This window comes from Heptranchias perlo, chromosome 3 (genome assembly GCF_035084215.1).
Source record: "Heptranchias perlo isolate sHepPer1 chromosome 3, sHepPer1.hap1, whole genome shotgun sequence".
NCBI lineage: Eukaryota > Metazoa > Chordata > Chondrichthyes > Hexanchiformes > Hexanchidae > Heptranchias > Heptranchias perlo.
Genome location: NC_090327.1, coordinates 94,331,198 through 94,349,998, shown reverse-complemented (window position 1 = coordinate 94,349,998; position 18,801 = coordinate 94,331,198). Strand labels below are relative to the sequence as shown.

At 40.8% G+C, this 18,801-nt stretch overlaps 1 protein-coding gene across 3 annotated transcripts in view; it reads left to right on the top strand.

Moving 5' to 3' along the window:
• Positions 1-18,801, top strand: part of samd12 (sterile alpha motif domain containing 12) — a 154,682-nt gene that overhangs the window by 62,876 nt on the left and 73,005 nt on the right. For 2 of the 3 annotated variants that reach the window (XM_067980820.1, XM_067980819.1), the window contains exon 3: positions 266-401. In XM_067980820.1, coding sequence (XP_067836921.1) covers positions 266-401 — 136 coding nt within the window. Of the gene's footprint in view, positions 1-265; positions 402-14,590; positions 15,528-18,801 lie in introns of those variants that run through there. The other variant, XM_067980821.1, reaches the window with a different exon arrangement.

The following is an 18,801-nucleotide window of genomic DNA, read 5'->3' as shown; positions in this document are numbered from 1 at the left end:
TCTTTATGGGTCTCTTTATTTTGACAGCCACAACAACTCCGTGTTTCAAACTCTGTTTGTTGACCATCCAATTGTACTTGGAAACAATTGTTCAAAGAAGTGATCCGATGTGGGTGGAAGCTATGCTTTATGTAAATTTTGGAGCCAGGCAAAAATAGAGTTGTAAAAGAGTGTTGTATTGAGGAAAGGCTGTACTTTTGAAGACACAAAGCAGATTATTTATTTTAACATTTTAATGTTTGTGGCATTTATATTCTTCTTCCAGTTAAACCCTGGGCAAGTGAAGTTAAGCAAACCAGTGGCTCTATGGACTCAGCAGGATGTTTGCAAATGGCTAAAGAAGCACTGTCCCAATCAATATCAGACCTACAGCGAGTCCTTCAAACAACATGATATAACAGGTAGTGTAAAAAGAGCAAAATCTAAAGGATGGGGGTGGTGAGTGAAGATGTCAAAATATCATTACAAATGCGTGATGATTGAGGACACTTGGCCTCTTCAGGATTTTTTTCTCCAGCTCTCCTTTCCTGTTCCTAACAGGCTATGCAACAATTGTGCTGAGAGGGCAAATGCCTGGTCCACCTTCTACCACTGTTGCATTGGTCAACAGGAGTTGCTTATGCTGATATTTGTCCCCCCTCTCCCTGCATTCAGTCGTGGTTGAAATTAAGTCCACCGACTGAGGATTGTGACTGCAGCCTCCTATTTTGCTACTCTGGTGCTCTGCATTGGTGCTCCAACTCACCATGCTGCATCTATTCTAAATTCATATTTAACTACTTTGATAGTAGCTTTTGGTAAAAACTACTTTTATTATATAAAATCTTCACTTATTTATTTGTACTGATTCTATGAAATATTCTGCCTGAAAAGCTTATACAGTGCTTCACTGTATCTGGGAGTAAAATTCCCATTGACAAAGATTAAAAATTAAGCCTGCTGTTCTCTAATTGCTGACCTGCTAATGACCTTGCATTCTCAACAATTGCATACTTCAAAGCTTACTTTCCCATAATGTTGTCAGTTATTCATTATGAAAAGAAAATCAGGCATTCTTCCCTTTTTGGTGAAAGATGAATTTCACCCACAATGCTTTAATGCGCACTCTGTGCTCAGGTAAGGCATTAATTGTACCTGGAGATTTGTATTTGGCTTGTGGGATGATGAGATATTCTTTGTTTCCTTTCCCTTTATTTTCTTTTCTCCTTGTGCTTTTTGTGGCGACACTTCTTGCTCAACAAGATGAATTGAGAAGTTTTTGCCTTAAAATCCATTCACCTGTCAAAATTGACCTCATTGTTGGAAAAGCATCCCATACTCCTGTTTTTGTTCCACTACCCATAGGTGCTAATTTTATGAACTATGAGTATGACTGCTAGTTTGTGCTTAATTTTTTGATTGTTTTTGCAGTCAACTTGCGTCCACCAGGAACTGAGTTGAGACTGCCCAAATTCCTTCCAGATTAAAAATTTGTACCAGAGAGATTTGAATTTTTTCCATCACTTTGTGCAAGATTTTAACCTAGGTTCCCAAAATGAAAATGCTATTCTTAAACACCCCCCCCCACCCCCGAGACACCTGGGCCCCGTGAAAGTTAGTTTAAAATTCTGATATGTAATGTTGCAGTAGTTATTCCATGTTGGCTTTCATGTCATTCACAAAAAAAAATGTATTTGGAATACCACAATGTGTACTTTTATGCTGTGAAACTTTTTTTCATGTATTCTATGCCTCTAAATACAAAATCAATGTTTCTGTTTGCCTTTTTATCACTTTATCTACTTGTGTTGCCACTTTTTTAATGGTTTGCACATCCAGATGCCTTGGCTTTTTACTCCATTTAAAATCTTGCCCTTTTTTAAAGTGTACTTCCTTTCCCTATTCTTCCACAATGCATTACTTCATGTTTTTCTACATCAAACTGCATCTGCCACATATTTGCCCACCCTGCTAGCCCACATATATCTTCCTGCAGTCTTTTGCAATTTCTGTCCCTGCTTCTTCAATCTGGTGTCACCAGTAAATCTGGATACACTCTTTCTCTCCATTCCTAAAATCCAGATCATTTTTATATATAGTAAATAAGTGCTCCCAATACTGTTTCCTGTGGAACAGCACTCACCACACATTTCCAAAAACATTTGTTTACCCCTACCTTCTGCTCTGTGTGCATCAACCTTCTCTCTATCTACCAATGTGGTTAATTCCATTTCTGATTAGATTCTTATAGTCCTCATTTAATGCCTTTTGATAATCTGCATCCACCACATTTATCTGTTCCCTGTTACTACTACAAACAATTCTATAAGCTTAATCAAGCACAACTTAAATTTTAGAAATCCAGGCTGACTGGCCCTGGTTAGCTCCTCATGGTTTTTTCTAGGTGTTTAGTCATTTCAATCCATACTATGGATTCCAGTAGAACAACGGAAGTACAAATTTCTGAAGAAGGTTTGTCACCCTCCAATCCTATGGCCAAATTTTCCTTTCCACATAATTTTGGAAAATTATAATCCAAGCCACCATAGTTTCTTTCTTAGCTTCCCTCAGGATTCTCGGATGTAAACCACCAGGTCCCAGTGATTTGTTTGTCTCAAGTTTGAGTAACTTGTTTTGTGTCATCGCCTAGAATAGTAACGTCTAGTACTTATACAATTTCAACCTCTAGTACAATACAATTTCTCTAATGAAAACTGAGACAAAATACAGGAGTTGGGATGTCTTGTTGAAGTTGTACAAGACATTAGTAAGGCCACACTTGGAATACTGTGTACAGTTCTGGTCACCCTATTATAGAAAGGATATTATTAAACTAGAAAGAGTGCAGAAAAGATTTACTAGGATGCTACCGGGACTTGATGGTTTCACTTATAGGGAGAGGTTGGATAGACTGAGACTTTTTTCCCTGGAGAGTAGGAGGTTGAGGGGTGATCTTATACAAGTCTATAAAATAATGAGGGGCATAGATAAGGTAGATAGTCAAAATCTTTTCCCAAAGGTAGGGGAGTCTATAACGAGGGGGCATAGATTTAAGGTGAGAGGGGAGAGATACAAAAGGGTCCAGAGGGGCAATTTTTTCACTCAAAGGGTGGTGAGTGTCTGGAACGAGCTGCCAGATGCAGTAGTAGAGGCGGGTACAATTTTGTCTTTTAAAAAGCATTTGGACAGTTACATGGGTAAGATGGGTACAGAGGGATATGGGCCAAATGCAGGCAACTGGGACTAGCTTAGTGGTATAAACTGGGCGACATGGACGTGTTGGGCCGAAGGGCCTGTTTCCATGTTGTAAACTTCTATGATTCTAAAGTATTTATGAACCTCTACCATTCATCCATTCTCTACTACAAAATTGCCTATTCCATCTCTTAACAGCCAAACACCCACCTTGACTATCCTCTTACTGGTAACAAGTCTACAAAAGCTGTTTTATTGTCCTTTTTTATTTTGCTATTTTTATCCCCCTGAGCCTTTTTAATCTCCCATTTTGCAGCTTTCCTATATATTTGTTATTTTCAAATGTGACGTGAGTTTACAATTCATCCATAGAACCCTACACTTTTTTTTACTGTTCCCGAATATACTTGATTTGTACCCTATCCATCTCCTGTTTAAATATTTCCCATTTGTGATCTATTTGCCAATTTTCCTTCTATTTAATCTACACAATGTTTCTCTTAATCTTCCAAAAAAGATTTATAGATATTTCATTTTCATCTTTTAATCTTGCACTGAAATTATATTTTTGTAACTGTTTCTCAAATATTCTCCCTCCATTTACCCAGAATCAGGCCAAAGTTTATTTTTGTTCTCTGTGGATTTTGCTGGTAAGGTATATTTGTTGCCCATTGCTAGTTTCCTTCGCAAGGTGCTGGTGGGTATCTTGTTTTTATAACTGAATGGTTTGCTAGTCCACTTCAACACAAGGCCCTGTGAATCAACCACATAATGTGCGACTGGATAGGCCGGGCATCGTTGGGATAGCAGGTTCCCTTCCCTGAAGGACATTAGCGTGGTGCTTCCTTCCTTGCCTATCTTTTATTGGGACCTGCTGAAAATCTGGAACCCAGTCGAGGCACTCTCCCAATCAAGGAAGTGGTAATGCTTGCAGAGCCACTCTTCCAGAACCCTTACCTACATATGCCACTCTCCAGCATGTGTGGATGGGGATTTAAAAAAAAGCCAAGCACTTTCTGTAAAGGTCGCCAGAGTTGGGATGTGCTATATAGTGTCAGTGCCAATTAACTTGAGCTATTTTCTGTTTTAAAGGAGAAAAGTATCCTGTAATTTTGCCATTTGGCTAGCTGATGCCCATTATACATACATAATTTAGAAAATGACCTAACTGGCAGCATGGTGGAACAGAGCATTTGAGCAACAGTAGTGAAATGTGAATTTTCACAAGTAATGCCAATACCAGTGAGGTGTCAATTTTGGATATGCTGCTGTGTGAGGTGCCAAGCAGAGGCCAGTTGTATTCCCCCAAGTGGGGAGAGAATGGACACTGGCAATAAGGAGGTAAGCTGTCCAGAGGTAATAAAACCAAAGGCCTCAATTGTCTACTTAATGCATGATTTGGGGAGACCAGAAAAGATGATGAAAGAGAAAAATAACTTGGTAGGTGGAAGGTGATATTAGAACGGTACATACCCTGAGATAGCTCACTTACCTTCCAAGTATTGGTCTTTTGTTCTGTGTATGTGTAATGTGTTAATTCTAATCTTTCAATTAATGTTGGAAATAGTTTTGTAGTTAATGCAGACAGCTGAGGGATTGGCGAATGCTCTTGAGTAATTGCCAATAAGAATTGATCTGAGTGCTATGTTTATGCTATTATTCTTATTGCATTATATTAAGTCATGTAAATGTACCCAAATATCTAAAATCCAAACCCCTGATTCCTTTTATACTAAAAAATCAATAGAACAAATTTCTGCTGTTTTTCCTGATGCATTCTTATTGTGAAGTAGTTACCCCATCAGTCACTTATCAGCAAATGTCAGGAAAATTAATGTCTTGTCCTCAGGTAGAAAGTACCAAGATAGCAAACTTGATGTTCAAATTATTAGAACTCAAATAGAACATCTTCCAAAAAGTAAATGCTCTGGAAATAGTATGGTTGAAAAATTTAGTTTCAGATAGCATTTGAATGCAATAGAAATAGCTTGAAAGGCGATTTCAGACATGAGGGTCAGCATGCTACTGGAAAATTCCATACTATTTTAACTCATTTCATTTTGCTCTTCACCTACGAACTATCAGATTTTGGGACTAGCACCAAAATCTTGCGTTGATACCATCGAAGGAGTCTGTTCATGTGCATGCTCATTTTAATATCTATTTTAAGCACCAATTTCAGCAATTGTGATGTACAATGTATTTCCATCCAGACTGTTGGCATTATAAATGTTACTCATTGCCACTGTTCTAGACTATACTTGAAATAAAACGTGTACTTAAATGTATTTATATTGCACTAAATCATGTAATTTTATATTCATTCACAATAGATGGTGTTGAATTTAAGTCATATCCTTCCTGTTGGAATCATATAGTTCGATTTGAAGAATGGACGAACATTCTAAACTTTATTTTTTAAATATCATTTCCCATTGAGATGGACTACACAGGATAGGCAATGGCATAAAGTCGAATTTTTGATCATGTTGAATGTTACGGAAAGGTCAAGAAGGGTTAATGCATCACAGTCAGTCACAAGGGGCATCAGTTGGTTTTCACCAGAGCCATCTCAGTGCTATGGGCAGGACCGGAATCAAACTGAAGTGATTTGAACAGTTATGTGGAGAGACTAGTGAAGTTGGGATAGTTCTCCTTAGAGCGGAGAAGGTTAAGGAGAGGTTTAAAATTGTAAAGGAATTTGATATGTGACTAATTAAGAGCTGTTACAGGTGGCTAAGGGTGTTGAAAGGTCTTACTTCAACAGATAAACTCTTCCATCATGTGTCTTGTGCCATGGCAGACCTTGTGTAGTAATCTAGACAGGTTTATTCAAAGCTATATTTTTTTTTAAAAAAGCACTTTACTTTCAAAAATAGAATCATTGAAACGTTACAGCACTGAAGGAGGCTATTCAGCCCATCGAGACCGCACCAGCTCTATGCACGAGCAATCCAGCTAGTCCCACTCCCCTGCCCTATCCCTGTAACCCTGCACATTTTTTTGTTTCAAGTACTTATCCAGTTCCCTTTTGAAGGCCATGATTGAATCTGCCTCCACCATTCCCTCGGGCAGTGCATTCCAGATCCCAACCACTCGCTGTGTTTTTTTTTAAAGAAGTTTTTCCTCATGTCACCTTTTGGCTCTTTTGCCAATCACCTTAAATCTGTGCCCTCTGGTTCTTGACCCTTCCGCCAATGCAAACAGTTTCTCTCTGCTCTGTCTAGATCCTTCACGATTTTGAATACCTCTATCAAATCTCCTCTCAACCTTCTTAGTTCCAAGGAGAACAACCCAGCTTCTGCAGTCTATCCATGTAACTGAAGTCCCTCATCCCTGGAATCATTCTAGTAAATCTCTTCTGCACTCTCTCTAAGGCCCTCACAGCTTTCCTAAAGTATGGTGTCCAGAATTGGACACAGTTCTCCAGTTGTGGCCGAACCAGTGTTTTATAAAGGTTCATCATGACAATATTGTAATATTTATATGTGGCCCACAGAGAAAGCGTTTGGGCATTCCTAATACTATTGGAAAACAATTTACATGATTCTATTTTCTCTGGATGTGCATTCTCTACTGTATTATGCATCAAACTAAGACTTATCTTGTGATTTGTAACATTATGAAACACAAAATTACTTGCTAACCCAAATTTCCTCTGATACAATCACTTACTGAAAGTAAAAGCTTTTTAATTTCAAATTGAAACGGTCAAGCTAGTGTGGGAGCCTTTTGCACTCAATTCTACAAATACCATGTTTTTGTAGTGATGGTGTGGGGTGAAAGAGTGAACAATAGAAATAATTGTTCCTGTTATTATGCTAAGCATATATGAAAACCATTCCTGCAATAGGTGAAAAGGATTGCACTTTTTTATTGGAATAAACTAGAAATCTGTGAATAAGGTTGTTGATGTGAATGGTTAGTTACAATGCAGGGTATAACTGGTAAATAACAACTGGCCTGTAAGAGAGAGTAAAATTTCATTGGAAATAATTCTGCTCATGGTAGAAAAATTCTACAAAATTTGACATTTAAAGGATCTCTCATGCGTCCCTGCGCTGCCATCTATGCGGTCCTCATACAGGCAGCACAATTTTCTGATGTATGCTGCTGACTGCCAACAGCCCCTCTATATTTGTATAGTATAATTGGTTTTGAAACTGGCACCAGTCTCTCAGCTCAGGACTGGGAAAAAGGTACAAAAAGAGGATGCAATGTGCAAGAGGTCTGATGGCCAATGGGCGGGGAGGGCAGTGAACCGTGATGTCAGATAGCTGGCATAAGTCCAAGGATGGGTGGGTACAGGCCTGGCCTGCGGCAGAATAGCAGCTGATGACCTGAAGATGGTAAACGCGTGGCCCAGTGACATGAGACCTGAAGGAGGATATTGGAGGCTTGAGGCCAAAGGCACGATAAGCCAACAGGATGGAGCATGCGGAGGCAGCAGCAGCAGGAGAGGGAGTGCAAGCCAAGATCTGAAATGAGCAATGGATAGTTGATGGCAAACAATGTGGGGGAAGGGAAGAACAGGCAGCCACGGGCTCCAAATTTGAACAAGGTGTGGCAGGATGGTGAAAACATTGGTAGACGTGGCAGAAAATTGGGGATAGGCCTGAGTGTCGCCACTGGGAAGACTGTGTCACGTTATCCTCTCCAGGCAATCAAAAGTATGCAATTCAGTATTGCCACCGCACCACCTAGCTTGGCAGTTCAGATAGAAGGACTAAATTAGCACTATTAAAACTAATTTCTCCATCGTCTTAACTCTCCCCTGAAAGCATCCAGTGGCATGTGGAACATTCCCCTATGTCTTTGTTTCTACTATCCTGCCTGATGACCTAGCAAGCACTTCTTCTTTGAACGAACAAGTTCTTCCTAATATCTGTTTTAAATCTACTTTGAATTCAAAATTAACAACCTGTGATCCTACTCCTCTGGTTTACTTTAAAGTAATATTCTTGGTTTAACTTTTTCATAAGCACTTAATATCTTCCTTGACCCTCTCCCATTATGTGACTTCTTTCTGGACTGCAGAGCTTGAATTCCTCATCATTCGTCATAGATCCAAAGCTTGAAGAGTAAGAGCTATGTTATAGGTCTTCTCGTCACCTTCTCGAACATATTTCTCGCAGTGTGACCAGAATCTAACGTGTATATTACAAAGGCTGTTGTGTTAAATCTGCGTTTTGGAAGGGCAACGTGAAACCACCCTCTGTGCACTGCCCTCCACCATTTAGATTGTTCTTTGCCTTTGCTCTCCAGCAGGCTCATTGGCGGCCGATTCAGAACATGGAGATCCTTCCTTTTGCATTTGGATAGAAGACTGGGTTGGTTTGAAAAAGAGATCTCCCAACAAATGCTGCATGTCCAGGAGGAAGGGGGAGGGGGGAAATGGATGCCTTGCTGCCAGAACATGTTGGGTTGGATCATTTTATATTTACGAGTGCAGTTAACTATCGGCAATTAGATTCCATTCCATACAAATGCATGTTTTTTTTCAACAAAAAAGTGAAGACTTTACATTTAACGCTCTTAAATTTCCTTTGATACTTGTCTGTCTAATTGTATAGCTGATGTAAATCCTTCTGTAGCTAATTTCTGCATCCTCTGTCTTATACTGCTCACTATTTCAGGGTATTCAGCAAACATGGCAACCTTCCACTTGGTTTCTATACATCCAGATCAGTAACAACTGGAGTCCAAGCAGTTACACTGATGGATTCCATTCAACACCTCAATTTAATGTTGTACATTTCGTAAATACTTTGTTTCCTATTTTTTAAGGAGCTCCTGATCTGGTCTCGTGTTCTATCCTGCATGGCCATGGCTTTTAGTTCATTTTTTAAAAAATGTATTCTTGGGATGTAGGTGACATTGTCAAGACCACATTTATAGCCCATCCCTAGTTGCCCTGAAGAGGTGGTGGTGGGCTTTCTCCTTGAATCACTGTAGTCCTTGTGGTGATGGTGTTGGGAAGGGAATTCCAGGATATTGACTCAACAATGATGAAAGAGCAGCAATGTATGTCCAAGTTAGGATGATCTGACTTTGGGGCAATTGTGTTCCCACGACATTGCTGTTCTTGTCCTCCTTGATGGTAAAGATCACAAGGGAGGAAAGTGCTATTAAATTAAGCTTAATGAGTTGCTACAATACATACTATCTTCAGGATGCACTGTAGCCACAGTGCACAGCTGGTGGATGGGGTAGATATTGAGTCCATTGACATGGGGACTGATCATGTGAAGGTCTCTGTCCTGGATGGTGTGGTGTTGTTGCAGCTGCACCTATCCAAACAAGTGGTAAGTATTCTACCACACTCCTGACTTGAGCTGTGTAAATGGTACAGAAGCTTTGAGGGGTAAGAAAGTGAGGAGAGTGCACAGCCTTTGCCCTGCTCTTGTAGCCATGGTGTTTATATAGTTAATCCAGTTAAGCTTCTGGTCAGTGATGACCCCCTAAGCTGTTGGTAGGGATTTGGAAATGGTGTCATTGAAGGTCAGGAAGAGATGGTTCAGCTTTCTCTTGTTCAAGATGGTCATTGTCTGGCATATGAGGTATGAATGTTACCTGCAATTTGTCAGCCCAAGCCTAAATGTTATCTGGGTTCTGCTGGAGGCTGGTATTGAGTGTTGATGAACGTGTCACTTGATCACTGACTATTGATGACTCCTTTCATCAGTTTACCAATGATTGAGAGAAGGCTGATGGGACAAATTAAACCCAGCCATTAATGCCCTCCTTTTATTTTTGTGGATAGGATATACCTGGGCAATCTTCCACTTTGATAGATACCAGTGACATAATTATATTGGAACAGCTTAGCTAGGGGAAGCAGCTAGCTCTGGTGCACAAGTCTTCAGTGCTACAGCTAGGATGTTGTAAGGGTTCATAGCCGTTTGTGTCCGTTGCACTCAGCCACTTCTTTATGACATGTGGAATGTGCCAAATTGGCTCAACACAGGCATCTGTGATGGAACATTGGGAGGAGACTAAATAGAATCATTCACTCACCACTTTTGGCTGAAGAAACTTGCAAAAACTTCAGCCTTGCACCTTACACTCACATCCCAGAATCCTCCATCACCATACCCAGGTATGTCCTGTCCCACCGGCAGGACAAACCCACCAGAGGTGGCAGCACAGTGATATACAGTCAGGAGGGAGTGGCCCTGGGAGTCCTCAACATTGACTCCGGATTCCATGAAGTCTCATGGCATCAGTTCAAACATGGGCAAGGAAACCCCCTGCTGATGACCACCTACCGCCCTATCTCAGTTGATGAATCTGAACTCCTCCATGTTCAGCACCACTTGGAGGAAGCACTGAGGATAGCAAGGGTGCAGAATGCACTCTGGATGGGGAACGTCAATGTCCATCACCAAGAGTGGCTCGGTAGCACCTCTACTGACTGAGCTGGCCAAGTCCTGAAGGACATAGCTGCCAGACTGGGTCAGAAGTGGGGATGTTTGCTGACGATTGCAGAGTGTTCAGTTCCATTCGCAACCCCTCAGATAATGAAGCAGTCCATGCCCGCATGCAGCAAGACCTGGACACCGCCCAGGGTTGGACTGATAAGTGGCAAGTAACATTCGCGATAGACAAGTGCCTGGAAATGATCATCTCCAACAAGTGAGTCTAACCACCTCCCCTCGACATTCAACGGCATTATCATCGCCAAATCCCCCACCATCAACATCCTGGGGTGAGGGTCACCATTGACCAGAAACTTAACTGGGCTATCCACATAAATACTGTGGCTACAAGAGCGGGTCAGAGGCTGGGTATTTTGCTGCGAGTGACTCACCACCTGACTCCCCAAAGCCTTTCCACCATCTACAAGGCACAAGTCAGGAGTGTGATGGAATACTCTCCACTTGCCTAAGTGAGTGCAGCTCCAACAACACTCTCGAAGCTCGACAACATCCAGGACAAAGCAGCCCGTTTGGCATCCCATCCACCACCCTAAATACTTTCTCTCTTCACCGGAGCACCATGGCTGCAGTTTGTACCATCCACAGGATGCACTGCAGCAACTTGCCAAGGCTTCTTCAACAGTACCTCCCAAACCCCCGACCTCTACCACCTAGAAAGACAAGGGAAGCAGGTGCATGGGAACACCACCACCTGCACGTTCCCCTCCAAGTCACACACCATCCTGACTTAATCGTCGCTGGGTCAAAATCCTGGAACTCCCTACCTAACAGCACTGTGGGAGAAACTTCACCACACGGACTGCAGCGGTTCAAGAAGGCGGCTCACCACCACCTTCTCAAGGGCAATTAGGGATGGGTAATAAATGCTGGCCTTGCCAGCGACACCCACATCCCATGAATGAATTAAAACAAAAAACATTCTGGGCTTCACCGTGGTTGAGGATGGGCGTATTCATTGAGTCTCCTCATCCTGTTAGTTTCCAGTATATCCTCTACTATTCTTAACTGGATGTGGTAGGACTAGATTTTGCTTACCTCTGTTTATAGCCTGCTGCTTTTTGTGTTTAATGTACACTCTAAGATGCTGTTCCTGACTCACTTTTCTACACTTCTCATTGAATCAGTGTTGATCTTGTGATTTGATGGTGATGGAGTAATGAAGGATATGCCAGGCATGAGGTTAGATTGTCATGGTATACAATTCTGATGGCCCACATCTCCATGGATGCCCAGTTTTGGGTGACCAGATCTGTCCTTGGTCTGAATCAGTTGTTCTTGTTTGTCCCCAAGGGAAAAGAAGGAAAAATGTATCTAGCTTATTGGGAAGTTTCTCTGATATTTGCATCCGATTCACATTCCTCTACCTTAGAAATCGTGAATCAGTAGTTCTTCGACAGGTGAAGATGCAATACTGAGCATTAATGCATTTTGACTTTTTTTTAAAAGAAAATGTTTGGAGTGGCTAGACCTTAAAGAAGTTGTGTTCAACTCATGTCTTAATCCCACTTCTGTAGCACACGCAGTTTTCTGTGCCTGATTGCAAACTACTTTTCAAAAGTGGTTAGTCAAAGCAGTTAACCAAAACAAGAATTATATAACTTTGGATCATTTATGGAGACCATTCACACCTCCTTTGGCCTCACAGAAGAGAAGATTAATGTTTTTAATCATTGCTAGGTTTCTGCAACCCTAAGGGGGAAATTGTTCTACTCTTGAGAATAACTAATGGCTACATTTTTTGCGTGTTTCTTGATGTTTTGAATTGATATAGCCCATGGGAATATTTGGGCATGATTTATATGAAGAGGCAGCTTAGAATGGTGACTCCCTGGTGTTAACCACTTCATCTATGATCTCATTATATGATACAATACTGAATTAGAGATGCTGCTTCAGTGAAGATGGCAAAGGAGAGAACCTTCATTTCTTTCACTGCTAAAATGTATAACTAGTCATGTTATGCTTCAAATGAAGGCCGTTACATTGAATATTATTTGTCCAGGAGCTTTCTACTAAAGGTTGGACGATCCTGATGCACGCTTCCCTTTGAAGAAGGAAAGGTTTATTGTATAACTAGATAGAAACCTCCTTTTTGTCCTTGAAGACTCCTGAGTATTGAGCTCAATAATTCCTCCATGTCTATTCCCTTGAATATTCACTTAACAAAAATATTCAAGTCGTCAAATAGAAAAAGCAGTATAATTTTCAAAAAATGTATAGGTGACTAAGTACTCGAAGGCAATGTGTTCTGATTATGATGTACTGTACATTGTAGAGAAATAATTTTCTTCAACACAGTTACAATGTTATAGATTAGATTTGGATTTTTTTGCAATAATTTTGACTTCTGCCAAATATTGTATAGTTCAAGATGAAGCATGTTGCTGGAAAATAAATACTGTGCACATACACTTTGGGTCTGCACTGATTAGCATCTAGGATGCAACTCTACGTTGCCCTTCAGCACACTACATTGGTCAATCTATTCTGTACAATGCTTCATTTAAAAAAAAACACTTCATTGGAATGGTTAAGTGGACATATCTGTAAAAGTGGCTTTTTGCAAAACACATACCCTTCCAGATTTCAGCTAAGTATCAACCATGTTCACACATTCTGCCTTTCTCTTGCTGTCGGTTTGCTCAGCTCAGTAACACATGATTGGAACCTCGTGCATAAAACGGGCTCCAATTAATTGATATTTCTGTGATTTATTATTCTTTTATAGTGCTAAGTTTTTGGTGTCTTTAGCAGAACAAAGGATGGACATCTGGATAAATGCAGAAAGACAGTTTGGTTCTGCCTTACGGCTCTTGAAGGGTCAAGTTTTATTTTTAATTTGTTCTTGGGATGTGGGCAACACTGGCATCCTAATATTTATTATCGCCCCTGGTTGCCCTGAGGGCATTAAGAGTCAACCATGTAGTGTGGGACTAGAGTCTCATAGGTCAGACCAGGTAGGGGTAGCAGGTTCCCTTCCCTGAAGGACTTTGGCGAACCAGTTGGGGTTTTTGACATTTCAGCAGCCTTTGTGGTCATTTTCTGCTGCCAGGCCACAAATTATCAGATTTATTGAATTCAATTTCACAACTTGCCATAGTGAGATTTGATCTTGTAACTTATGGGTTGCTAGCCCAATACTATAAATGCTGTGATGTCTCTCTTTCATCCCCCCCGCCCCCCAACCAAATCAGTTTTTCCTGTTATATGGCATAAAACCAATGAAGGTAATTGCAGCCTTTTCTAGTTTCTTATAAATTACCTACTTAACTTGCTGTCATTCCCTGCTGACTTTCAAGGAGAGTAATTTTATTTGAGCCGTGACTTGCTTTTTGCTAAAATTACTTCTGAAATGCCTTTCTCTCTTCATTGTGAATGACAAAGAACAAAACTTAATTTATTTGTCCCAATTGTATTAAAGTAATATTGATCTGTAGCAGTTGCTGCTGATATTGAATTTACACGCAGCAAAAATTGCAAATGATTCACTTCCTGTTGAGGATTCGGTAACTGCTTTACCTTTACTCAAATGGACCATTGCATTCTTGATAAAATTGCCCTGATATAAAGACCATATAGTGTGTGAACCTCCATCTACTTTTAGTTCTCCCATTTCCTTCAATTAAGAACCCTTAGCTTCTATTGCTATACAAAATGTACAATTTATTTCAGATAATCATGTGCTTCATGCTTTAACTTCTGAAACGCAAAATAATTTAATCCCTTGTAATCTATGTTCTTGATGTCCAATTGTGATTTTTCTAACCTTTTCATTTTCTTTTATCATTAGTATCAGTCATTGATGTAGAACTGCACAAGTTAGTAAAGTTCTAAATTTACATGCTCATTACTGGGCTGTGAGCACAAATCTTTGTACCTTCCACAGGAAAAAAATATGGCTGTATTGGAATCTATGTAATTTTAAAGAGTTGTTTTCCTGTCCTTGGTCATAGTAGCATTTATTCTCTCAATTACAGGAAAACTTCAAACAACCAGATCAAGGTTGGCTGAGGTAGTGACTTCTGGTACAACTAGGCCTGGGTGTTAATCTGTGTCATTTCCATCTCTTCCCATTCAAGTTCTGGATCTCTGGAGGGTGATGCCAACCGGGTGCCCGTTATTATAATAATGAAAGACTGTATCCAGCCAGCATAATAGAAGGCTAATAATCTTCTTTGGAAGATATTTTGAGAATTTCTGCATTGCCCATAGTGGTTGGTGTAGAAGGCCCACGGATTTGATAACTACTCCTTGTCTGAGCTTCTGTGCATCAGAAGCACATCTCCTGACCATCTGAACAATCTGCCTTGTCTGGACTAAGCCTAGGGTATGGTCCCCTGTGGATGTGGCTATAATGCACTGGACCGTCGGCATAATGCAGAGTCCTTTTGTCTTTGATTCAGATGTATTCACTTAAGGGTGGTCAGTGAAACATACCCCTTGGATCTCGGAACATTGCGCGACCGTTCAAGACAAATGAAGACGTTGAGCTTTGCCCCCTTGCAGAGTCTTCTAGACTGAATAGAGATCCTAGTACAAATATTGAGATTATCAAGGTGGATGTTCTAAGAAATGTTGGAGACTGAAAACCTGCCACTCTGTTTTTTGTGTGAGATTTTATTTGTATATTAAAAGCAGTGTGGTGCTCATTGACTGACAGACTAGTAAGAAAAGATTCAAAGCCATATAAACCCTAAGCTCAATTCAATTAGTTGATCTCGGTGGGGGCTGCAGGTTGATGCTACAATTTTGGATGAGACATTAAACAGAGGCCCCATCTGCCCCCTCAGATGAACGTAAAAGATCTCTCGAACTATTTCGAAGAGGAGCAGGGAAGTTATCCCTGGTGTCCTGGCCAGTGTTTATCCCTCAACATCACAATGAGCAGATAATTTTTTCTTAATCACATTGCTGTTTGTGGAAGCTTGTTGTGCCCAAATTGGCTGCCGCGTTTCCTACATTACAACAGTGACTACACTTCAAAAATACTTCATTTGCTGTTGGGATGTCCTGAGGTTGTGAAAAGCACAATATAAATGCAAGTCTTTTTTACAATTAGTCTCAGTACCTTGGGTTAGGCAAGAAAAAAATCACCATGTTTCTGCTGCTGATTGCTGTTTAGCCACCATGCAGAAAAGGGTGCATGTAGATATTGATCAACACCAGGCTGAGCTGTGATGCTGTTGTCAGTCAAATAGTTTGCTGACATTTATTGTCTACGCTTGCAATTTGGGAGAAGTGCTGAAGAACTGTTGATGTGCATAGAAGTGTACCTCATCATCTTCAGGAGAGACGGGGAGAAAACTAGAAAGTAAATCAATTGATCATGTAAGAGGACTACAGAAGTAGTGTGTGTATTGGGTGTCCAAAAGGTCCTGGAATATCTTCAATCCATTTTGGATAATTATCTGAAATGATTAACTCATTTTCCACGGGTTGGGAGAGGGTAGCATGAAAGGGGGCATCCTTGTTGATTCATGGTGTACGAAAGGAGACAGTAACATTTGCCTGGGAATTTGCTTGCGTCCATCTTTTTAAAGTTCAGCCAGAAGACTAGTATCTGATTACCCCTACTTCTTTGGCTTGAGCATAGAGTGTTACTTGGGCCTTGTACTCTTTCAAACTAAAATGTTCAATATTGACTCTTTCCTCCTCCTCTCTTCTCCCTCCCCCCCCCCCCCCCAACACCTTTTCACCATGCCACTTTAAAATGATGGACAAGTTCCATTACACTGGTACCTGTAGGGCTGTATGACCAATACATTTGGATCAATTTGTGTGTGAAGAAAAGTATGATTAGTTAATAATTAAACTCCAATCAGGTAAAAGCTATTCAATGGGAAAGTAGCCACAACCAATGACATAGGTAGGAAAAGGGTTGAGGTCCTTCAGAGTTTCAGGAGCTAGGAAGAAGATTAAAGAACAGGACCTGAAAGGTGGTAATCTCTGGATTACTCCCAGTGCCACATGCTGGTGAGTACAGAAACAGGAAGATAGTGCAAGTGAATATGTGGCTGGATAAGTGGTGCAGGAGGGAGGGTTTCAGATTCCTGGGGCACTGGGACCAGTTCTAGGGCAGGAGGGACCTGTGCAAGCTGAATGGGTTGCACCTGAACGGGGCTGGGACCAATGTCCTCGCGGGTAGGTTAACTAGTGCTGTGTGGAAGGGTTTAAACTAATTTGGCTGGGGGAGGGGAACGATATTGTAGCATCAAAGAGGAGAGACCAGGTGCATAGAAAACTAGCAGGGACAAATAGCAACAGAATAAAGAATAGTGTAGAAAGAGCAGGAATTAGATGGAGGAAAAAAGCAAAGCAGACTAGCATGGTGTTGGAATGCATGTCTGTTAATGTAAGGAGTATTACAAATAAGGTTGATGAGCTGCAGGCACAAGTTTCCACATGGGGTTATGATATAGTGGCTATAATGGCGACATGGCTTAAACTTGGGCGGGAATGGGAACTAAACATTCCTGGCTAAGATGTATTCAGGAGGGATAGAGAAGGATAAAAGAAAGGTGGGGGGGGAGGCAATATTGATAAAGGATAATACTGTTCTACGGAGGGAGGGTTCAAAAACTGAATCTATTTGGTTAGAGCTAAGGAACAGAAAAGGAGCTGTTACATTGCTGGGTCTTTACTATAGACCCCCAAATATTGAGAAGATAGAAGAGCAAATCTGTCGGCACATTTCAGAGAAATGTAAAAGTAATAGAGCAGTAATAGTAGGGGACTTCAATTATCTTAATATAGACTGGGGATAAAAGTGTAAAGCACAAGAAGGGTGAGGAATTTCTAAAACTTGTACAGGAGAACTTTCTTAATCGGTATGTTTCTAGCCCAATGAGGAAGGAAGTAGTGCTGGATCCAGTACTGGGGAATAAAGTAGGGCAAGTGGACTGTGTTTCAGTTGGAGAACATCTGGGTAATAGTGATCATAATATAATTAGGTTTAAAGTAGTTACAAAAAGGGACAAAGAAAAATCAATGGTTAAAATACCCAACTGGAAGGGAGTCAAATTCAGTGATTTTTGTAGGGATCTAGCACAAGTGAACTGGAAACAAAGATTGACCAAGAAAACAGTAAATGAGCAGTGGTAGGCCTTCAAGGCGGAGATAGTTCGGGTACAAACCAAGAGCATTCCTATAAAAAAGAGAGTCCCCTGGATGACAAAGGAAATAGAGGTTAATATAAAGCAGAAAAAGGTGGTTTATGACGCATGTCAGGTACAGAATACAATAGAAAATAGGCAGAGTGCAAGGGGAAATTGAAAAAGGATAGAAGAAGGGCAAAGAGAATGAGAAAAGATTAGCGGACGGAAAGGAATGGTGGGGCCAATTAGGGATCAGGAATGAAATCATCTTGTGGAGACAGAGGGCATGACTGAGGTACTGAATAAGTAGTTTGCATCGGTCTTCACAAAATAGGCTGAAGTTGATGTCGCAGTAGAGATATTGGATAGGATAAAAATAGATAGAAAGGAGGTGCTAAATAGGTTGGCATCACTCAAAGTTAACATCACCCGGTCCAGATGGGATGCATCCGAGGTTGCTGAGGGAAGCAAGGGAAGAGATATCGGAAGCTCTGACCACAATCTTTAAACCCTCCTTGGCTGTGGAAGTAGTGCCAGAGGACTGGAGGATTGCAAATGTTACACCCCTACTCAAAAAAGGGGGAGAGGGATAAACCTGGTAACTACAGGCCAATCAGTCTAACGTTAGTGGTGGGAAAACTTCTAGAGACCATTGTCATGGACAAAATTAATTCTCACTTGGAGAAGCATAGATTAATAAGAGACAACCAGCATGGATTTGTTAACGGCAAATCATGTCTGACTAACCTGATTGAGTTCTTTGAATTGTCAGAGGGTTTATAAAGATACTGCAGTAGATGACTTTCAAAAGGCATTTGATAAAGTACCACAAAACAGACTTATTCAAACAATAGAAGCATTTGGGATTAAAGGGATGGTGGTAACTTGTGTATGTAATTGGCTAAGGGGTAGGAGGCAGAGAGTAGTGGTAAGCGGATGTTTTTCTGACTGGAGAGAAGTATGCAGTGGGGTCCCCCAGGGGTCGGTATTAGGACCATTGCTTTTCTTGTATATAAATGACTTGGAGCTGGGTACAGGGAGTACAATTTCAGTGTTTGCGAATGATGCAAAACTTGGCAGCGTAGTATATAGTG